We start from the raw sequence: 21,488 nt of genomic DNA, 5'->3' as shown, positions 1-21,488 counted from the left end.
TGTGTTCCTGCTAACCGTTCATCAGGTTATCGAAAATGCCGCTGTTTGATGTGTCGCATGAATTGGTTTGGATCTCTTTTATATATGGCCACTTCCGGCGGGACATCTGGAACCGGTTCCGGAACACTAACGGTTCTGATATGTTCTGAGACCATTTTCCTGCTTACCGTTCATCAGATGATCGAAAATGCCGTGGTGTCGCATGCATGGGTTTGTTGCATTTTCATGTCTGGCCCCTCCCAGGGGTACCGGTCTGGAACACCTAAATGGCCATAACTCCGGAACGGCTGGACCGATCTGAACCCTTTTCAATAGGAAACAATGGGACTATATGCCGCGTCGAATGAACCATCGGTCATTAAAATCGGTTGAGGTTTACTGCCAAAAAGTGATGTGAGTTTTTTGTACACACACATACACACATACACACACACGCACACACACACACATACACACATACACACATACACACACACAGACATCACCTCAATTCGTCGAGCTGAGTCGATTGGTATATGTGACTCGACCCTCCGGGCCTTCTATCAAAAAGTCATTTTTGGAGTGAATATATAGCCTTTCCAGTACACTTAGTGTACGAGAAAGGCAAAAAGAAACATGACGAAGAAAAAAAAACTGCCGAAAATACGTAAGTTCCCCTACTTATGCAGTTTCCCGCTCCATGGAATTCCAGTGAATTCAGAACAAAATTCAAATTTATTCTCACCGGTTTGTGTTCCTCCGCTGAAATGATCCTGGTTGGCTTTAGCTCTCCGCTTCCGATGGAACATCTCTATCACAGCTTTTCTGCGAATGAAATGAAAAGCATATTGAAATTTGGAAAACCATATCGTCGGTAGTGAAATGCATTCAAACAAACCTGAAGTTTTGACCACTTATGCAGTAGAGTATGAAGTTGATCCCAAAATTGGTTATGAAGAATAGGTAGCAGTAGTACTGGACGAGTATCGTCAAACTAGACGGTTCGGTCTGAAACGGGAAAAAGTATCACGGTTATGAGAAAAAATCATTCCTCCGCCATCATCACCACCACTATAGTCACATCAATTCACATTTCCCTCAGTTGAACGTGTAAAACTGTGGCCGTAGAAACACAACGAAATTCTAGAAATAAGGTTGCTCTGAACGGCGCTCCGCGGCGGCGTGGCGGTGGTGTCCATTACTGTAGGTTATGCTTGGTAGAGCAAAAACACTTATGCATACATTCATTCACGGAACTTTTACGCTCATGCTGCCACCTTGCAGTTAGTGTAGGTTGCAGCGCGAAAAATTATGGCCAATGTGCAAAACCCCAAATGATTAACGAGCTCAGGCATCCATCAAGTGCTGAGAAATATATATTGCTTGGCTTTTCTGCGAAAAAAATAGGGTAACGGCAAATCAGTTGCAACGGAGACTTACGCAGCGGCACTGAAATGCCGTTGTATGATTTTCCAGAAAATGTGTTACACTTCACTCATGCAGCTCGAACACTGAGTATTTTACGCAATCAAATATTTTATTTCCCGGTTGTGGATGGTGCTGAGCAAACTGAAAGAATTCATAAAGCATTGTCCAGTTAGAATCCGGACGCAGATAATCACTTATATCTCAGAGGTGGAATAACAAACAGAAAAGGTGAAGCTGAAAGCAAACAAAGATAATTTACTGTAGTTTCATGGACAAATATCATTAAAATTATTTAATTTAATTTTTAATACATTTTCTCATTTTTTCCGTCATAACTTCCTTAAAAATCTGCACAATGGTAGTAAATTTTAACATCAACCCCTTCGGCGGATTTGTTTAACAATCAGGTCATCTCTGTAGTGTCCTGAGACCCTCTACCAATCTGATTAGGATTCCAAAGAAACTTTGCCAAATATTTCTTTTCTTGCGAAATTAAGGGCTACTCAGTGAATTCCAAAGAAGCGAAATTTGAGTGTTTTTTCATTAATAAACACTATCCAACAGTGATGACACCACTACACATCTCAGGCTGTCGTGATAGCTCACCAAATTAGCTCAAACCTGTACAGATCCCTTGTGTGCATTTTTGAAAAGCAGCACGCGATTCTTGAGGTTATCATCTTTGTACACATTTGGTGTCAAAATCGTGATGTGAGAAAACGATGTCCAGAGCTCGAACTTCCTGGCAAATCTTGGAATTCCAAGCAGATTTATCCCTGAACATAAACTTCAATCTTCCTTGGGCACTTCCTCATGGCATGATTAACAACATCTGTGCACATCACACATAATGGTTATGGAGACATTAACATTTTTCGCGACTGTCGTACCTGACCACGCTTAATTTTCAGCGTGTTTGTGCAAGATTTTTTACCTTCACTTGTCTTCAATCTGGAATAACTTTTCACTCGTAGCAAGAAAATCGATGAAATTTTCACCATCAATAGAGGACTTGTTTATGATCAGACTGCTGTAAAAAAAAATATGATTATGGCCATTGAGAGCGTCACAATAAATTATCCTTTGCGTCCGGGTTCTAACTGGACAATGCTTTATACGTGTTTGATGATAACGTGATAATCTTGCATACCCATCCGAGTACAGCACTAACCTGAATGCTACACAAAAAAACTTTTTCAGGGAGAAACTGATTTGCAATTTCTTCCAGAAAATTTTCTCTCTCTTATAAATACAAACGTCTCATTCAATTATTTAGTTCAACTTCAAATTCATGATAGTCTGAATCAAAAACTTGCCGCCATAATACTCAATTTGCAGCTATTGTAGCTGTAACAGCTCTCCAACGTCGGTCACGCCCAACGCTCGCCAGACCACGCTCCACCTGCTCCGTCCATCATGCTCTCTGCGCTCCACGCCTTCTTGTACCAACCGGGTGATTAGCAAACACCAACTTTGCAGAGTTGCTGTCCTGCATTCTTGCAACATGCCTTGCTCACCGTATCCATCCAGCTTTAGCAACTTTCAGGATGTTGGGTTCATCGTTGTTGAGTGCAGCGAGCTCGTGGTTAATCCTTCGCCGCAACACACTATTCTCCTGCACACCGCCGAAGATCGTCCTTACCACGCGTCGTAGAAATTCTTCCAGCATTTCCTCCAAAAACCCCAGAGTTGTCCATTTTTCCATGGATTCAGGAATTTTTTTTAGGAATTTCTAAGGATTCCTCCACATTTTTTTTAAGAAAATCCTCCAGATACTCTAATAAAAGATTTCTCTATGAATGTATATTCTCTTGAACTTCCGCCACGCGTTTTCCAAGAAGTTTCCTTTAGTATTCATACATAAATGTCTTCAGAAACTCTTCTTGAGATTTTTTTATGAATTTCCCTGGGATTCCGTCAAAAATACTTTCAGAGAATTTACGGGAATTAAACTGAAGATTTCCTCTGAAATTTTTTCAGAGATTTATTTAGTAATTGCTCCCTGGATTCCTTCTGAGATATCTTCAGGCAATTCTTCAGAATTATCTGCAGGGACTCTTTCAGTATTTTAAGTATTTCTTTAGAATTTTCAGGAATGGATTTCTGCAAAAGTTCTTGGATTTTTTTTTTCATAAAACTCACTTTTAGGAAATCTTCCGAAAACTCCTCTCAGAGTTCCTCAATTTATTCCTGGAGAAATTTATTCAGGGATTCTGGCAAACATTCCTACAACTATTCTTTTTTAAATTGCTCGCAATTGCTGCAATTCCTCTAGAAATATCTTACTTCAAAGATTCATCCAGAGATTTTTTTTTAGCAGTTCTTCCAGCAATGCCACAAACAATTACAATTCTGAAATAACTCCAGAAAATACAATATTTGTAGAAGAAATTATCGAAAAAAATAGTAATGTTTCCGAATTAAAATACCTGAAGCAATTTCTGAAGTGGTTTTTGGAGAAATCCCCTTAATAATTGTGAAGGAATCTTCAGAATATAAATAGAGGAATTTAAAAAAACATTTTGAACTATCGTCAAGGCGCCATTCACCGTGTGCCTTCGAATATTTTTTCATTATTTCCATATTATGATTGAATGATATGACAATTTCCTTTCAATTTCACCAATACAACACTAATGTATTGTTACCATGTCAAAACGCTCATTAGAAACATTTAAAAGTATCATTTTGACACTAAAGCGTGTTTACATGAAGCGGGTTTTTGCTCGTTCACTGCATTCATAGTGAAAAAACGAAAACTGCGCTAAGGTGATTTAAGCGACAAACTAAATGTAGAAACGTTTTTATTCCACCAAGAAGCAATTAATTTCACATATCAGGTATGTATTTTGCATTACCGAAGTAAGTTTAACAAGAAAGTAAGATTACTCGTACTTTTTAATTGAAACAAAAAGGCACGGTTGGTATGGGAAAATATAAAAAATGAGAAAACTCCAACTCCTGTATACTTTTTGAGTACCGTTTTGGTCCCATATCAACTGTGCAAAATTTCAGATCGATCGGAAAAACTATATTTTAGCGCCCGCCATTCTTAGATTTTCATACGATTTACTATGGGGAAAATTTACTTCTTAAAAAAAAAATCGCTTGAGGTCACCCATTGCTCCCTAAAAATAAGTCGTTGAATGATTTATGTAGACAACTTCACGAGGAATAAGACCTCCGAAGACCGCAAAGCGATGCAACATTCGTGGAAAAAGTTATTAAGTCTTAACCGATCGATAAAATGACGAGATTTTATTATTTATTGTTATTCCTTACATGTTAAACAGCGTTGGCATGCCATTCGGTTTTCAGTCAATAACTTTTTCCACATGCCTTAGATCGCTTTGCGGTCTTCAGAGGGTTTGTTCGTCGTGAAATTTCCAACAGAAATCATTCATCGGTATATTTTTAGGGGTTAAGGGGCAACCTGTGGCGATTTTTCTTTGAAAAAGTGATTTTCCCCATAGTAAATCGTATGAAAACTTAAAACGGCATTCCTTACCGATCGCTTTCAGCAGCCGGTTGTGTTTACCGTGTCTCATCGCAGGCAAACAATTTCGTAGCCGGTGGAGTTTTTTCTCCACAAAGTGGTTTTTATATCGTGCGCTATTCCCACCGAGGACGAAAGTGATTTGCCTAAGGCGATTAACGCGATCGTCGTGAAGGAAGTCGACACTATACGTGTACGATTCCACCGGTAATTAAAAACCTACGCCACCGTTTGTGGGCAACAGTTTTCATCGAGGGCGGCGCGGCGGCGAGTACGACGAAAGGGACAATCATCAGCAACGGCAGCTTGTGTGTATCCGAGTCGTCATCACCGTGCTACCTACAGTACTATATTAATAGATAAGTATTTTCGATATACGCTCTCGCCTCCATTGTTCCCATTCCACAGTCTATCACGTGAACACGAGATAGTTGTCTGACTGCTATTCTATAGCAGTGGTTCCCAACCCACGTTCTGTGGAACAGTATAAAAACTTGTAAAAAGTTTTCAAAGTTATTTCTTTTGGTTTATTTTTTTTTCATTTTGTTCTCTCGTTTTTTAATTACTTTTGACACTGCATAGCGTGTGCGTCAAAGTAAACATAAATTGAATTTTATTTGAACTATCACATGGACGATCCGAATGGAGGCGGATCGCCTCCTAAAGATATTATTGCTCGGACGCGGTTTTACCAGCCATCTTCGCCTGGGCCTTGGGTTGTCTATTTCCGGCGCAAATGCAAACCTTTGAATGTGCTCTCAATCTCTCGAGAGCTGACGCGTAAGTATCCCGGGACTGTTATTCACCAAGTGAAACAGTCCAAGCTGCGTGTAACCGCACCTAGTTACAAAGCAGCAAATGAAATTGTCCAGCACGAGTTGTTCTTATGTGAATATGCCCTATACATAAATGCACGAGAAGTGGAGGTGGAGGGGAAGATCCTCGACGAAACGCTGACCTGCGATGACATCAAGACCGGTGTAGGCCGGTTCAATAATAGGTCGATCGCTGATGTGAGTATTCTTGATTGCAAACCTCTTCAAAAGGCATCCATGGAAGGTGACAAGAAAGTTTACTCACCGTCAGGGTTATTTCGAGTGACATTCCCAGGCTCCGTCCTCCCGGAATTTGTGGTAATTGAAAATGCTTTTTACACAGTACGTCTTTTTAGGCCGAAGGTATTTAATTGTACCAAATGCAAGCAGTTTGGTCACAGTGCTAGCTTTTGCGACAACAAGCCCCGTTGTGGCAAATGCAACCAAGCTCATCTCGACGAGTCTTGCACACAGGAAGCTGAAAAATGTAGCTACTGTGGTAAAGAACTACACGACTTGCAAAAATGCCCGGCCTATAAAAAGCGTGTTCAAAATGAGAGTCGCTCCATAATTAAGCGCTCCAAGAAGACATACGCGGAAATGGTGAAATCATCGAATCCGCCCGCTATAATGTCTGAGTCAGCTGTCCCAGTTGAAAATCCCTATCAGGAGTTGTCTTCCGATGATCAGGACGATGGCGAAACTGATGAGGGTGGATCCTTTTCGGAGGTACACGCATCCGGAAAAAGGAAGTCACCATCTTCCCCGGGATTGCGCCGAAAGGTTTTCTTAAGTCTTCCCTCAAAAGTTTGACAACTACCAAAGGAGGCGGAGGGAATTTAAAAACTCCGAAGAAGCAGGTCTCTGATGGTGCAGTTCCTTGCTGCAGCAAGGACCTAGAACCTCCGCCTCCAACTGTTAAGTATACTTCAAAAAGAAATACTCGACATGGTGGCAAGAAAAAAACCACAAAAGCTCCTCGAATTTCAGCAAAATCTATCAAGCCCAAACGAGGACTGTTCACTTTTAGGGCCCTTGTGGATCGCTTATATGATGCTCTCGGACTTTCCGACTCCTTCAGAGGCATACTAGACATTTTTCTCCAAGCAGTAGAAGAGTATCTTCGGAATTTGACACAATCATGGCCCCTCCTTGCTTCGATCATATCTTTTGATGGATAATTCATCAACCGAGGTTCAAGATATGATCACTGTGCTACAGTGGAACTGTCATAGTTTAAAACCTAAATTAGACCTGTTTAAATTTTTGATTCACAACTCTGATTGTGATATATTTGTGAAACATGGCTTTCTTCTGAAGACGAACTCAACTTCCACGACTTCAACATTATTCGCCAGGACCGAGATGACCATTACGGAGGAGTACTTTTGGGGATCAAAAAAAGTTACTCATTTTATAAAATTCCAATCCCAACTCATCCTGGCGTAGAAATCGTCGCTTGCCAAATAAACGTAAAGGGTAAAGATCTTTGCGTAGCTTCCGTTTACATTCCTCCAAGAATTTCAATTAACCGCCGTCATCTTTGGAATGCGGTTTCTGCACTATCACATCCAGTTTTAATTCTGGGTGATATGAACGCACATGGTACAGGGTGGGGCGAACCATATGACGATAATAGAGATAGAGCGGTCATTTTCTATGATTTGTGCGACGATTTCAATTTGAACATTTTAAATACAGGTGAAGTGACACGTATTGCATCTGACGGCAAAGAAAGCCATCTCGACCTATCACTGGGATCAAGTTCACTATCATTCGATTGCTTGTGGAAGGTAATCGAGGATCCTCATGGTAGTGATCACTTGCCCATAATAACCACCATAAAGCATAATAGTGAAAGGTCAGACCAACCAATTCAGGTTCCTTTTGACCTCACAAGGAATATCGATTGGCAAAAATATGCAGAAGCGGTATCTTTTGGCATCGAATCATTCAATCCCCTCCCACCTTTGGATGAATATCGATTCCTGTCAGAACTGATATACAAGAGTGCATTAGAATCACAAAAACGACGTGTTCCAAGTGCAACCTTCAAAAGAAGACCAGCCACACTAGGCTGGGATGATGATTGCACCCAGTTGTATCTTAAAAAATCTGATGCTTTCAAAGCTTTTCGTAGGCATGGTACTTCAGATCTTTATCAAGAGTATGCTAAGCTCAAAAAACAGCTGAAGAACCTGCTGAAAGCGAAAAAGCGTAGTTATTGGCGACACTTCATTGAGGGCCTCTCTAGAGAAACTTCAATGGCAACGCTTTGGAGAGTGGCTCGCAACATGCGAAACCGCTCTTCTTCTAATGAGAGTGACGAATACTCCAACCGTTGGATATTTAGCTTCGCAAAAAAGGTCTGCCCAGACTCAGTCCCAGCACAACCGATATCTTGGGAAACATCCTCAAGAGACAGTTCTCTGGACAGACCCTTCACTATGCTGGAATTTTCTATGGCTCTTCTTTCATCAAACAATTCCGCTCCGGGACGCGATATGATCAAGTTCAATCTTCTTAAAAATCTCCCAGATATCGCGAAAAGACGATTACTGGACCTGTTCAACTCATTCATGGAGAACAACATCGTTCCGCCAGAATGGAGACAGGTCAAAGTAATAGCTATTCAAAAGCCTGGTAAACCAGCGTCTGATCATAATTCATACCGCCCAATTGCTATGTTATCATGTTTAAGGAAATTGTAAGAAAAAATGATCCTACCGCGACTCGACCATTGGGTTGAATCGAATAATTTGCTTTCAAATACACAGTTCGGGTTTCGCAAGGGCAAAGGAACAAACGATTGTCTAGCGTTGCTTTCAACAGATATTCAACTGGCCTTTGCGGAAAAGGAGCAACTGGCTTCAGTTTTCTTGGATATTAAGGGCGCCTTTGATTCAGTTTCCATAGGAATATTGTCAGAAAAACTGCACAATAGTGGACTTCCAGGAATTTTAAATAATTTCTTGTATAATTTGTTGTCAGAAAAACATATGAGCTTCAATCTCGGACAACTGACAACTTCCAGAATTAGTTACATGGGCCTACCCCAAGGCTCATGTTTAAGTCCCTTGCTTTATAATTTTTATGTGAAAGACATTGATAGCTGTCTGGAAGGACAATGCACGCTAAGACAACTTGCAGATGATGCTGTGGTTTCTCTAAAAGGCCCACATGCAGAAATGTTGCAAAGACCATTGCAAAGTTCCTTAAACAATATGTCCATTTGGGCAAGAGATTTGGGGATCGAGTTTGCTCCGCAAAAAACTCAATTGGTTGTGTTTTCCAGAAAGCGGAACCCAGCCCAACTGAAACTCAATCTTTTGGGAATAGAAATCGACCAATCTTTGACTTCGAAATACCTTGGGGTCTGGTTTGATTCAAAAGGCACTTGGGGTACCCAAACTAAGTATTTGGTGCAAAAATGTCAACAAAGGATCAATTTTCTACGCACAATTACCGGAACATGGTGGGGTGCTCACCCGGAAGACCTCATAAAACTTTACAAAACGACTATTCTCTCTGTTATTGAGTATGGCTCTTTCTGCTTCCACTCAGCAGCAAACTGCCACCTAATAAAGTTGGAACGAATTCAATACCGTTGTTTGCGTATTGCTCTCGGCTGTATGCACTCAACGCATAATGCGAGCCTTGAGGTCCTGGCAGGGGTGAAACCTCTCCAGAACCGCTTCTGGGAGCTCTCGCTAAGGTTACTTATCAAGTGTGGAGTGAGCAACACACTTGTTATTGGAAACTTCGAAGAAATGCTAAGTCTGAACACTCAGTCAAAATTCATGAGAATCTATCTTTTCTACATGTCATCTGATATAAGCCTCCCAGGTTATAATCCTCCTCGTGTACACTTCACCAATGACAGTTCCTCTGTTAAATACGATCTGTCCATGAAACAAGCTGTTCAGGGAATACCAGATCAACTTCGATGTATATCTATTCCTCGCATTTTTAACGAAAAGTACCAAAATGTCAATTCCCTGAAGAGATTTTTCACTGATGGGTCTCGCATAAATGGATCCACTGGTTTCGGTGTCTTCAATGAAAACTCCACCGCCTTCCGCAAACTTCAGGAACCTTGTTCGGTTTATGTTGCTGAGCTAGCAGCAATCGACTTCGCCTTGGGGATGATCTCAAACATGCCCGCAGACCATTTCTTCATCTTCTCGGATAGTCTTAGTTCTATTTAGGCACTCCGGTCGACGAAACCTGTAAAGCATTCATCTTACTTTCTTACAAAAATAAGGGAGCAGATGGGTGCACTGGTCGAAAGATCATACAAGATTACCTTTGTATGGTTCCCCTCACATTGCTCAATTTATGGCAATGAGAAGGCGGATTCTCTCGCAAAAGTGGGCGCACAGGAAGGTGAGATCTATGAAAGAAGAATTTCACACGATGAATTTTTCCATTTAGTTCGTCAGAGTTCTCTTCAAAGTTGGCAACGTGATTGGCGAGATGGCCAACTGGGACGGTGGTTACATTCTATTATTCCTAATGTTTCTTTGCGAGCGTGGCATTCCGGTTTGGACGTAGGTCGAGACTTCATACGCGTGATGTCAAGACTCATGTCCAACCATTACTCGCTAGGCGCGCATTTGCATAGAATAAACCTCGCGCTCGACAAGCTTTGTACTAAATGCGGTTCCGGTTATGATGACATCGACCACGTAGTTTGGCAATGCCCGGATAATGACGCCTCCAGAGCGCTACTATTGGATACCCTTGAGGCCCGAGGTAGACAACCCTTTGTTCCAGTAAGAGATGTGTTGGGAACCCGCGATCTAATCTATATGCGATCCATTTATGAGTTTCTTCGCATGTGTTGTATAAAGGTATAATCTTCTGTTTTTTTTCGCTTCAGTTTTTTTTCTTTGTGTGTGTCTTTTTGTGTTATATGTTCCTGGCCATCCGGCAGACGAAAACCCGTGACAAGCCCATGCCAACACCAGAGGCGACGCCAAAAGCCAAGATACCTCCCGGATGTGCTACAGAGAACCCTGAAACCTTATCCTCACCATGCCTTTCCTTGAAATTTTGTGACCCGCTAACCTCGAGCAGCCACGAGTACCCTGGCCTCCTCCCAGTACTAACCTTGAGTACCTAAGAAAGTCAGAAAATTGTATGTAACTGAATACAAAGAATGAATTTCGGCTCCGTAAAGCGTTACACGCGATTGAGCCATAAATAAATGAACTAGACAAAAAAAAAACTTAAAACGGCTGGCGCTAAAATATAGTTTCTCCGATCGAGCTGAAATTTTACACAGTTGATATGGGGCCAAAATGGAACTCAAAAAGTGTACAGGAGTAAAATGTCTTTTTGTGTCCCACGCTAAAGGGTACCCTAAAAATCAATGGTCTCCATTCACCCATATTGTCCCATATATCTAGAAAAAATCGAAAATTTGAACATTCGTTTTTCTAATAAAATCTTGCAAGTTATTACTTGAAATGAATTTAAACGAAGAAAATTTCCTTGGCTGGGGTGTTTTGATCATTTTTAAACAAAGTAGAATAAAACGGTGAATGGTGACCTACCACGGAATTAGGCGACCCTACTACCCTTTACTAATTGTACTATATCACCAAATTTTGTGAAAAATTTTCTACTTCTGTGGATATTGCTTTAATTTTAACCTATAATGAAGACAATTAAAAGCGGCACCAACAATGTTTATAAGACTGGTGTCAAATGACAACCCTTATGTGCCCCGAATCCTCTTAGATCCACGGTGAATGGTGCCTTGACGGAACTTGAAAAAATCGTAAAGCAACTCGTGGATCCAAGAAGTAATTTTTAAGAAATTCATTGAAAAACACCTGAAGAAATCTCAAGAGAAATTTCTGCAAGATTGTTTAAAATCATTCCAGGAGGAATTGATCCTCAAATTCACAATGTAATTGTGCGATTAGTCGGCATTCCAAACAGCTACATCTAATCAATTATATGTTTTCTGAGTACATTTGATTTTAAAAATCAAAGTGGTTATGATGATGATCTTGTATTTTTTTTTAACAAAAAGTTTGACATCTCATAATTTTTATTTCTGTAAAACCTAATCGAACCGAAACAAGCAGGAAAGTTTCATTAACCCATAAACACCCGGGTCGATCTTCTTCTGGTAAAAATGCAAAAAGTTTCTTTAACATTTTACCCTGAAGTCTCTTTTGTAGTTGAGGGGAATAGTTGTGCCAAGAAATGCATGGCACTGATGAGATGCTGGTAACAGAAAATTCGTGGCTTGTTTGTATTTTTTTTATGAATTTTACATGTTTTTGCTTAAATTTCATCGTTTTGCTGATGGCTAAAATATAAACGACTCATAAAAAGTGATTTTTTTCCATAACAAAATAAGAAATTGCCAATAAAGAAGTAGGGGTGGGAGCAATAATAAACTACAAAACATAAAAAAAACCCAGATTAATCCACCTAGTGGTGATAGTGCCTTTCTCGTCGAATATGTACTCATGAACTTTTCGTCGACGTTAGACAAAATGTTCCTGAATCCTGAAAACACTTCATATAGAAAAGCAACAATTTTAACAAAGCCATCATCGATTTTCGAAACTTATTGATGATATATTCCGATGTAATGTTCAACAGCAAAACAGAGCTGAAAAATATCAGACCTCTCAGTTGACTGCTTGACCACCTTAACCCTAGTCGTGTATTGGGATCATTATGACCCCATTCCATCCACTACGGTAGCGGGGTAAGCGTCAGCTAATGCATGAAGAAGGTTAACTTTATTCCAATCACAGATCACTTTGTGATCTTCGCCAATGTTTATTTCAGCACACTTTAGGCTATATTTTATTATCATTGGTAACATGATTCATGTAAAATTTGACCTTCCTTCAAGAAAAATGCATTCATATACTTGAATTTCATTTCCATTCAAATTTCAATCGCAATAAGAAAAGTGAGGGCTCAACCAGCCACACCCAAATTATAAGCAGTAATTTTAGAAGCATAAGGAGATTGAAGATTGAAAAACTGTATAAGGTGTTGATGCGATTAAATTATTATTTTTTTTCCATAAAACGTTGATCCATCCTACTATACATTTACACCGCAGGAATCTGAAATGATGTGATTTGAAAAGATCGCTTTGTTCACGATTTTGTTCTCTTGCATATATAATCTTATAATCTTACCCAACGATTACATGCTATCAAAAAAGCCAAAATTTGATTTATCGCTTTGACATTTACAGGGGAAACTGGGACAAGGTAATTTCAAAAAATGTTCAACTCGCTGTAACTTTTCGAAAAGGTCATAAAATATTCTTAAATTTTTACTGTAAGTTCATCAATTAGTTGTGTATCAGTTTTTCAAATTTGGAAAAGATCGGGCCATTCTACACGAAGTTATAAAGATTCTAGAAAAAGCTATAACTATCCGATAGCCAACTTTGAACTGTTATATCTCCGGATTCAATGAACCGAATGCAATGAAATTTTGTTCATTTATGACTAATATAATGAACTTTGAAAAACAGTTGACTTAATTTGAAATTATTATTAAGGAAAAAAGTTATAGCGATTTCATTTATTCTTTGTTTTTTTTAGTAAGTACATCTATTTATCATATGCATCCCATTACTTTTTCTATTTAATGCCATCTATTTGGTTGCTTTCCTTTGAAACATAAATATATTCAAGTCAATTAGAGGGGTTTTAAATGAACTATAATTACTATCTCGAATATTGAAACGATGATGAAGTTTTGGATAAACTGGTGTTATATTAGAAAAAATATCTAATCGTTTTAATTTTCTTTCGTGTAAAGAATTTTAAGTTTAGTCAGATGTTAATAACAGCTCATTATATAAGTCATAAATGATAAAAATTTCATTGCATTCGGTTCATTGAATCCGGAGATATAAAAGCCCAAAGATAGCTATCGAACAATTATACCTTTTTCTAGAACCTTTATAACTTCGTATAGAATAGCCCGATCTTTTCCAAATTTTGACCACTGATACACTAGTTGATGAACTTACAGTAAAAATTTGAGAATATTTGTTGCCTTTTAGGAAAGTTACAGCGATTTGAACATTTTTTGAAAAGTGAAAATTTTACCTGTCCCAGTTATTTTGAGTATCCCCTGTATTTTGTTCACCTTTATATTTCCGCTATTTGAAGTGCAGCTTGCATGGGTTTTGTTAAATTTTGCGTTTGACCACTTCCGGCGGGACACCTGCAATCGATTGCGGTTGCCTCAAATATGGTCTGAGGCTATGCTTTTGTTTTGAGGCGAACCAACCAAGGGTTGAAAACCTCATTAATAAAGACAACAACAATAATAATAATAATAATAATAATAATAATAATAATAATAATAATAATAATAATAATAATAATAATAATAATAATAATAATAATAATAATAATAATAATAATAATAATAATAATAATAATAATAATAATAATAATAATAATAATAATAATAATAATAATAATAATAATAATAATAATAATAATAATAATAATAATAATAATAATAATAATAATAATAATAATAATAATAATAATAATAATAATAATAATAATAATAATAATAATAATAATAATAATAATAATTGGCGCTTGAGCCAAGCTATTTAGCACTGTACTTGGAGTAAATGCCAATGCAGAACCCGTAGCTTCCGGGAATGAAAGCACACCCATATGGAGACACGAGCTAGACGAAATAGAAGAATGCGATCGCCCGAGGAGGGAGCCCCTACTGGAGCTGGTCCTGGAACGGGGGACAGAGCGAGCGGCCAGCGGCTGGAAGAGGAAGTGGTGCAAGAGCGGCCTTCCAGTCAACGGGCACAGCCCGTACCACGAACGCAGAGCAGAAACGGCAGCAATAGCAATCACCAAGGCCATGCTGCACCTGCCAATGTTGCTGTGGCTGATCGACGTCAGTCACTCACGTTAGCAGGCGGCCGACGGCAGCGGATCATGTGGACGAGGGAGATGAATATGTACGTGATTCGCTGCTATTTTGTCTGCACGAGGATGGAGACGGACATGTCCGGCAGATCAGGGATGCTGGAAATGTTCAACGAGAGATTCCCTCGCTTTGCGAACCAGCTTGACTTGAACAAGCTGTACACACGACAGCGAGCAATTATGTCTCATAATATGCTCACAGCTGCAGAAGTGGAGTGCATCAAGCTGGAAGCGCAGAGGGAATTGGGAGAGGAGAGGACAAGATCGAGCGATACGTCGAGAAGGAGTTCTGATGGGCTGGATGCATCGAACGCGAGTGAGAGTCGTGATACGACTGCACCCACTGCTCCAGGACCAACAGCGGATATGCAACGACAGCAACTACGAGACGAACTAGCGCTCCACATGGCCACAGCAGTCACGCAGTTCCGTGGGACAGACCCCATGTCCCGGCACCGAATACCAAAGCTGCGGAATTCCTATCGGTTAACAAGTGCAGTAAGCATCCTAAACCAGGATATTTTGCCACAATACTTGGAGGCCGTACAGCACCTTGAGGATCTGCAGTTTACGGTGTATTCAGCTGCGGTGGCTGTTGTCAAGACGCTGGGACTGCGGACGCGCCCGCAAGGCGACGGTGAAGGTCGCACACGCCCCAGCACACTGAAACCCGCGTGGATGCGACGTTTGGAGAACCGGATCGCCACATTGCGGACCAAGATTGGTCGATTAACACAGTACAAGCAGGGGAATCGATCAACGAGGCTAGTTCGTTATGTTGCTGAAATTGTGAAGCCCGCAGAACTCCGAGATCTCACAGAAGTCAACATTACGGAGATCCTCGACACCCATGTACAGCGGTTGAGTGCTCTTGCGAAACGACTGCGGCGTTATGGAGAATGTTCGAAGCGGAAGGAACAAAACCGGATGTTCAACATTAACGAAAGAGAGTTCTACAACTGCATCCGAAACGACAAGCCTGACTATGGAGAAGGCCTTCCGGAGATTGGCAAAGTCACACAGTTCTGGGCCAATCTATGGGAGAACCCTGTCCAGCACAGCGACGATGGGATGTGGTTGGCAGAAGAAGAGCGACAGTGTAATGGAGTTGGAGACATGACCGCGGTCGTAGTAACCGCTCAGGATGTACGCGAAGCTACCCGGTATACCAGAAATTGGGCTGCACCAGGACCCGATTTCGTGCACAATTTTTGGTATAAAAAGCTCACGACGATCCACGGGCGGATGGCGGAATGCTTCAACATGGTGCTAGAAGACCCCACGCAGCTACCAGAGTTCATTACCAGGGGTATCACTTATCTTCTGCCGAAGGACCAAAACACAGCTGACCCAGCAAAGTACAGACCAATAACGTGTCTTTCGAGTCTGTACAAAGTGCTGTCGTCGGTGATAGCGAGGAGGATACAAACCCACTGCGATGCCAACAACGTGATGACCGAAGAACAAAAAGGGTGTCGCAAAAACACGCAAGGCTGCAAAGATCAGGTCATTATAGATGCAGTCATTGTGGGTCAAGCCACCGATAAGCAGAGGAACCTGAGCATGGCGTACATCAACTACAAGAAGGCGTACGACTCAGTGCCGCACTCGTACCTTCTTAAGGTACTGCAGTTGTACAAGGTAGACGGGAACGTCATCAGGCTGATGCAACACGCGATGGGGATGTGGAGCACGTCCCTACAAATCACCGACGGAACAGCTGTGTTGCGGTCCAGAACTCTCAGCATCAGGAGGGGTATATTTCAAGGCGATACCTTCAGTCCGCTATGGTTCTGCCTTGCAATGAACCCCCTCAGCAGAGCACTCAACCAATGCAACTATGGCTACCAACTGAAAAGTGGGGGAAGGACTACAAGAATAACCCACACCTTCTTTATGGACGACCTGAAGCTGTTTGCGGAATCAGTACAGAGGCTGCATCAACTGTTGCAGCTTGTGACGGTGTTCAGCAACGACATCCGGATGGAGTTTGGAATTGACAAATGTCGGTCAGTCCATCTTCGCCGGGGTCAAGTAGTGGACGCCAGCTGTTTCCGCGTCAACGAACAGGAGGAGATTCGGAATATGGTTGAAGGCGAAGTGTACAAGTACCTCGGCTTCCTGCAACTTAGAGGTATTCGCCACACAGCGATCAAGAAGGAACTGCAGGACAAATTCTTGCATCGTGTCAACTGTGTTCTGAGGAGCTTTCTGTCAGCCGGCAACAAGGTGAAGGCGATCAACACGTTTGCTGTGCCCCTGTTGACCTACAGCTTTGGGGTGGTAAAGTGGACCAAGACTGACCTCGAGGCGTTAGAACGAGCAGTACGAGTGGCGTTCACCAAGCACCGCATGCGCCATCCAAAGTCGTCCATTGAGAGAGTCACCCTGCCACGCGCAGTAGGAGGAAGAGGCGTCACCGATATCCAGGCACTATGTGTCTCCCAGATCCAGCAGCTGCGGGCATATTTCGTAGAAAGCCAGAACCGTCACGAAATGTACCGCACTGTATGTGAAGCTGACCACGGTTACAGCGCCCTGCATCTGGCGCAGGAGGATTATCAGCTGAACTGCGACATCAAGACCGTCGACGAGATGATCGTAACGTGGAAGCAATAGGAGTTGCATGGGACGCACCCCATCACCTGGAACTCGAGCACATCGATAAGGCGGCGTCAAACGCGTGGCTGGTGCGGGGTGACCTGTTCTCAGAAACAGAAGGTTTCATGGTAGCCATCCAGGACCGGGTAATTGCGACGAAGAACTATCGGCGGTACATATTGCACGAGGACGTGGAGGACCGTTGTAGGAAGTGTAATTCAGTAGGAGAAACGATCGAGCATGTCGTTGCAGGCTGTTCAGTGTTAGCTGGATCAGCTTACCTCGATCGTCACAACGAAGTTGCCAAGATTGTGCACCAACAGCTTGCTTTAAAGCACAACTTGGTCGACAGATTTGTACCCTACTACAAGTACCAGCCGGACCCGGTTCTGGAAAATAGTTGCATAAAGCTGTACTGGGATCGCGAGATCATTACGGACGTCCTCATTCGTGCCAACCGGCCTGACATTGTGGTTTTCGACAAAAGGATGAAGCGAGTAACTCTCATCGACATCGCTCTACCGTTAGACCATAATGTCCAATCAACGTTCTCCGGCAAGATAACCAAGTACCACGACCTAGCGGAGGAGTTGAAGCAGATGTGGCACCTGGAGGACGTCCGTATAGTTCCGGTTGTCCTCTCGGCAACCGGAGTTGTCCCTAAATCTCTCCTGAGGTCCCTAGACGAGCTGGAATTGAAGAAGGACCTGAACAGCATCCTGAAAGCGGTGATTCTTGGAACCTGTAGTATAGTTAGGCGGTTCCTGAATCATCACAACTGAAAGTACATCCAAAAGCAGACTCATTAGGATAAGCTAAAAAACCGGCTAATGAGATCCACAGAGCCTAATCCCCTTTGGCATTCCGATTGCCCGGGGTAGGTGAAAGTTTCCAGCAATTTTTGCTGAGAAGTGCCAAAACTCTATAATAATAATAATATTTTAAAGCACAACTTGGTCGACAGATTTGTACCCTACTACAAGTACCAGCCGGACCCGATTCTGGAAAATAGTTGCATAAAGCTGTACTGGGATCGCGAGATCATTACGGACGTCCTCATTCGTGCCAACCGGCCTGACATTGTGGTTTTCGACAAAAGGATGAAGCGAGTAACTCTCATTGACATCGCTGTACCGTTAGACCATAATGTCCAATCAACGTTCTCCGGCAAGATAACCAAGTACCACGACCTAGCGGAGGAGTTGAAGCAGATGTGGCACCTGGAGGACGTCCGTATAGTTCCGGTTGTCCTCTCGGCAACCGGAGTTGTCCCTAAATCTCTCCTGAGGTCCTTAGACGAGCTGGAATTGAAGAAGGACCTTAATAGCATCCTGAAAGCGGTGATTCTTGGAACCTGTAGTATAGTTAGGCGGTTCCTGAATCATCACAACTGAAAGTACATCCAAAAGCAGACTCATTAGGATAAGCTAAAAAACCGGCTAATGAGATCCACAGAGCCTAATCCCCTTTGGCATTCCGATTGCCCGGGGTAGGTGAAAGTTTCCAGCAATTTTTGCTGAGAAGTGCCAAAACTCTATAATAATAATAATAATAATAATATGTTTTTGTCAACTGTTCATCGGGTTACCTGAAAAGCCGAAACTTCATGTGATCTGAGGCTTGCTTAGCGTTCGGCAAATTTTTGAAAAAGCCGTGATTTTATGTATCGCATGCATGATTTTGACTCACATGTATTAAATCACTTTCGATGGAACACCCGCAACCGATTCCGAGATATTATTACAAGCTCTAGATGTGGTCTGAGACTATTTTCTTGTTGACCGTTCATCAGATTATCAAAACCGCCGCTATGATTTAGTTCCATTCTATATTTTACCACTTCCGAAGCGTTACTCGTCTTGTCACCAGATCTGGAACACTACCGGTTCTCCCAAATATGGTCTGAGATTATTTGTTGATTAACCGTTTATCTTGTTACTGAATAAGTCATTGATATGTCGCATGTATTGGTTCTCTTTTACATTTGACCATTTCTGTTGGGATACCCGTAATCGGTTCCGTAACACACTGATATGGCTTGCGTCTATTTTCTCGCAACTGTTCAACATGTTACCTAAAAAGCCGTGATTTGAGCTATCGCATGCATGGGTTTGGTGTCACTTCCGGCCCGGAACCGGTTGTGGTTCACTATCTGCTTGCTAAAGTTTATTAGGTTATCAAAAAAGCCATGGCTTTAATTCAATTTTATATTTAGCCGCTTTCGGAGGAAAACCCGGGACTAGTTTCGGCGCTACTGACAGTCCATAATGTGGTCTTAGCCTACTTTCTTAATAACCGGTCATCAAGTTGTCGAAAAAACCGTGATTTGATGTGCCACTTGCAAAAGTTTTGTCTACTTTTATATACGGCCACTTCCGGCCAACACCCGGAACCGGTTCCGAAGCACTACCGGTGCAGATATGATCTGGGACTGTTTTCTTGCTAACTGCTCATCAGGTTATCGAAAATGCCGCAGTTTGATGTGTCGCATGCATGGATTTGGTTGACTTTTATATTTGGCCACTTCTGGCGGGACATCCGGAACCGGTTCCGGAACACAACCGGTTCAGATATGGTCTGTGACTGTTTTCTTGCTTACTGTCCATCAGGTTATCGAAAATGCCGCAGTTTGATGTGTCGTATGTATGTGTTTGTTACATTTTTATGTATGGCCCCTTCCTAGAGTACTGGTCCGGAACACCTAAATGGCCATAACTCCGGAACGGCTGGACCGATCCGAGCCGTTTTCAATAGGAAACAATGGGACCAGATTCCGCGTCGAATGAACCGTCGGTCTTTAAAATCGGTTCAGGTTTACTGCCAAAAAGTGATGTGAGTTTTTTTGTACACACACACACACACACACACACACACACACACACACACATACACACACAGACATCACCTCAATTCGTCGAGCTGAGTTGATTGGTATATGTGACTTGACCCTCCGGGCCTTCTATCAAAAAGTCGTTTTTGGAGTGAACATATAGCCTTTCCAGTACACTTAGTGTACGAGAAAGGCAAAAACAAAAAGTGCATGAATAAATCAAAATTTCCCATAAATAATTGATTTTCAAGTAATACAATATGTCAGAATTTCCACGAATAATTCAATATTTGCTATAAATAATTACATATTTAGAGTCTCCAGTTAGCCTAGTGGTTAAGGCTACGGATCGCCAATCCGGAGACGGCGGGTTCGATTCCCGTTCCAGTCGAGAAAATTTTATCGACTCCCTGGGCATAGTGTATCATTGTATTTGCCTCACAATATACATATGCATGCAATGCCAGGCAAAGAAAGCCCATCAATTAATAACTGTGGAAGTGCTCAAAAGAACACTAAGTTAAAGAGGGGCAGGCCAAGTTCCAGTGGGGAAGAAGAAGAAGAACTACATTTTTGATTTGGATTGAGGAACTGAGGCGGCAGAAGGCCGCTGAAGTTTCCGAAATCCGACGCGCTATAACAGCGTCGATTCGATTCTAGACAATCCACAGATCCAAGAATTTTCCCGGTATAACGCGAACAGAGATGTTATCCCTTTTCAAAGTCCGACGAGCATTAGCTAGTTCGGACAGCAAGCGATTGTCAGTTAAATTGCACACATAGTTTCAGTCTTTCTATCATATTTCTATGATGTAGTATTGTAGTATGTTCGAAATTTGTTGTTGGAAAAAATATTGTTTTTTATTGCAATTGTTGATTTATTTGTAGAAATTCTGACATTTTTTATTGCTCGAAAATCAATTACTTATGATTTATTCATGTACTTTTTTATTTGGTTTATAGAACTTTTACAGTTTATTATTGTTCCACCAATATTTATTTATTGGCAATTTTCAAATTATTTATGGAAAATTTCTAATTTATTATGGGGCGTTTAATTGGCTGCCTTTTGCTGATTATCAATGGTTTTCACTGATCCTTGACATGCAATGTATCTCTATCCATCATAGTCTGTCGAACTTTTCACCCCAGATCTATTCTAAGGCCCCCAAATACTCAGGTTTGTGGCACAAATCCAACATTCTACACCAAATTTGATACATGATAAATGACCACAGAACATAGTCCACAGTACTCAAAAAGCCTCAAAGTACCGCTAGAAAATTCATGGTACATGCATTGGGTGATCTAGGTCATCCAAACTACTCCGGAATTCATTTTCTTAAGATCTACAGAATCTACCATCATTTCTGTTC

General features: G+C 41.4%; 1 protein-coding gene across 2 annotated transcripts in view; it reads right to left on the bottom strand.

Annotated features, from left to right (window-relative positions):
- LOC109416943 (growth hormone secretagogue receptor type 1-like) overlaps positions 1 to 21,488 on the bottom strand; it is a 108,039-nt gene that overhangs the window by 22,586 nt on the left and 63,965 nt on the right. For both annotated transcript variants that reach the window (XM_029866621.2, XM_029866622.2), the window contains 2 exons: positions 878 to 987; positions 725 to 804 (listed from right to left, as the gene is read on the bottom strand). In XM_029866621.2, coding sequence (XP_029722481.2) covers positions 725 to 804; positions 878 to 987 — 190 coding nt within the window. The remainder of the gene's footprint in view (positions 1 to 724; positions 805 to 877; positions 988 to 21,488) is intronic.

Source organism: Aedes albopictus, chromosome 2 (genome assembly GCF_035046485.1).
Source record: "Aedes albopictus strain Foshan chromosome 2, AalbF5, whole genome shotgun sequence".
Classification (NCBI taxonomy): Eukaryota; Metazoa; Arthropoda; class Insecta; order Diptera; family Culicidae; genus Aedes; species Aedes albopictus.
This window is presented reverse-complemented; position numbering and strand designations above follow the sequence as displayed.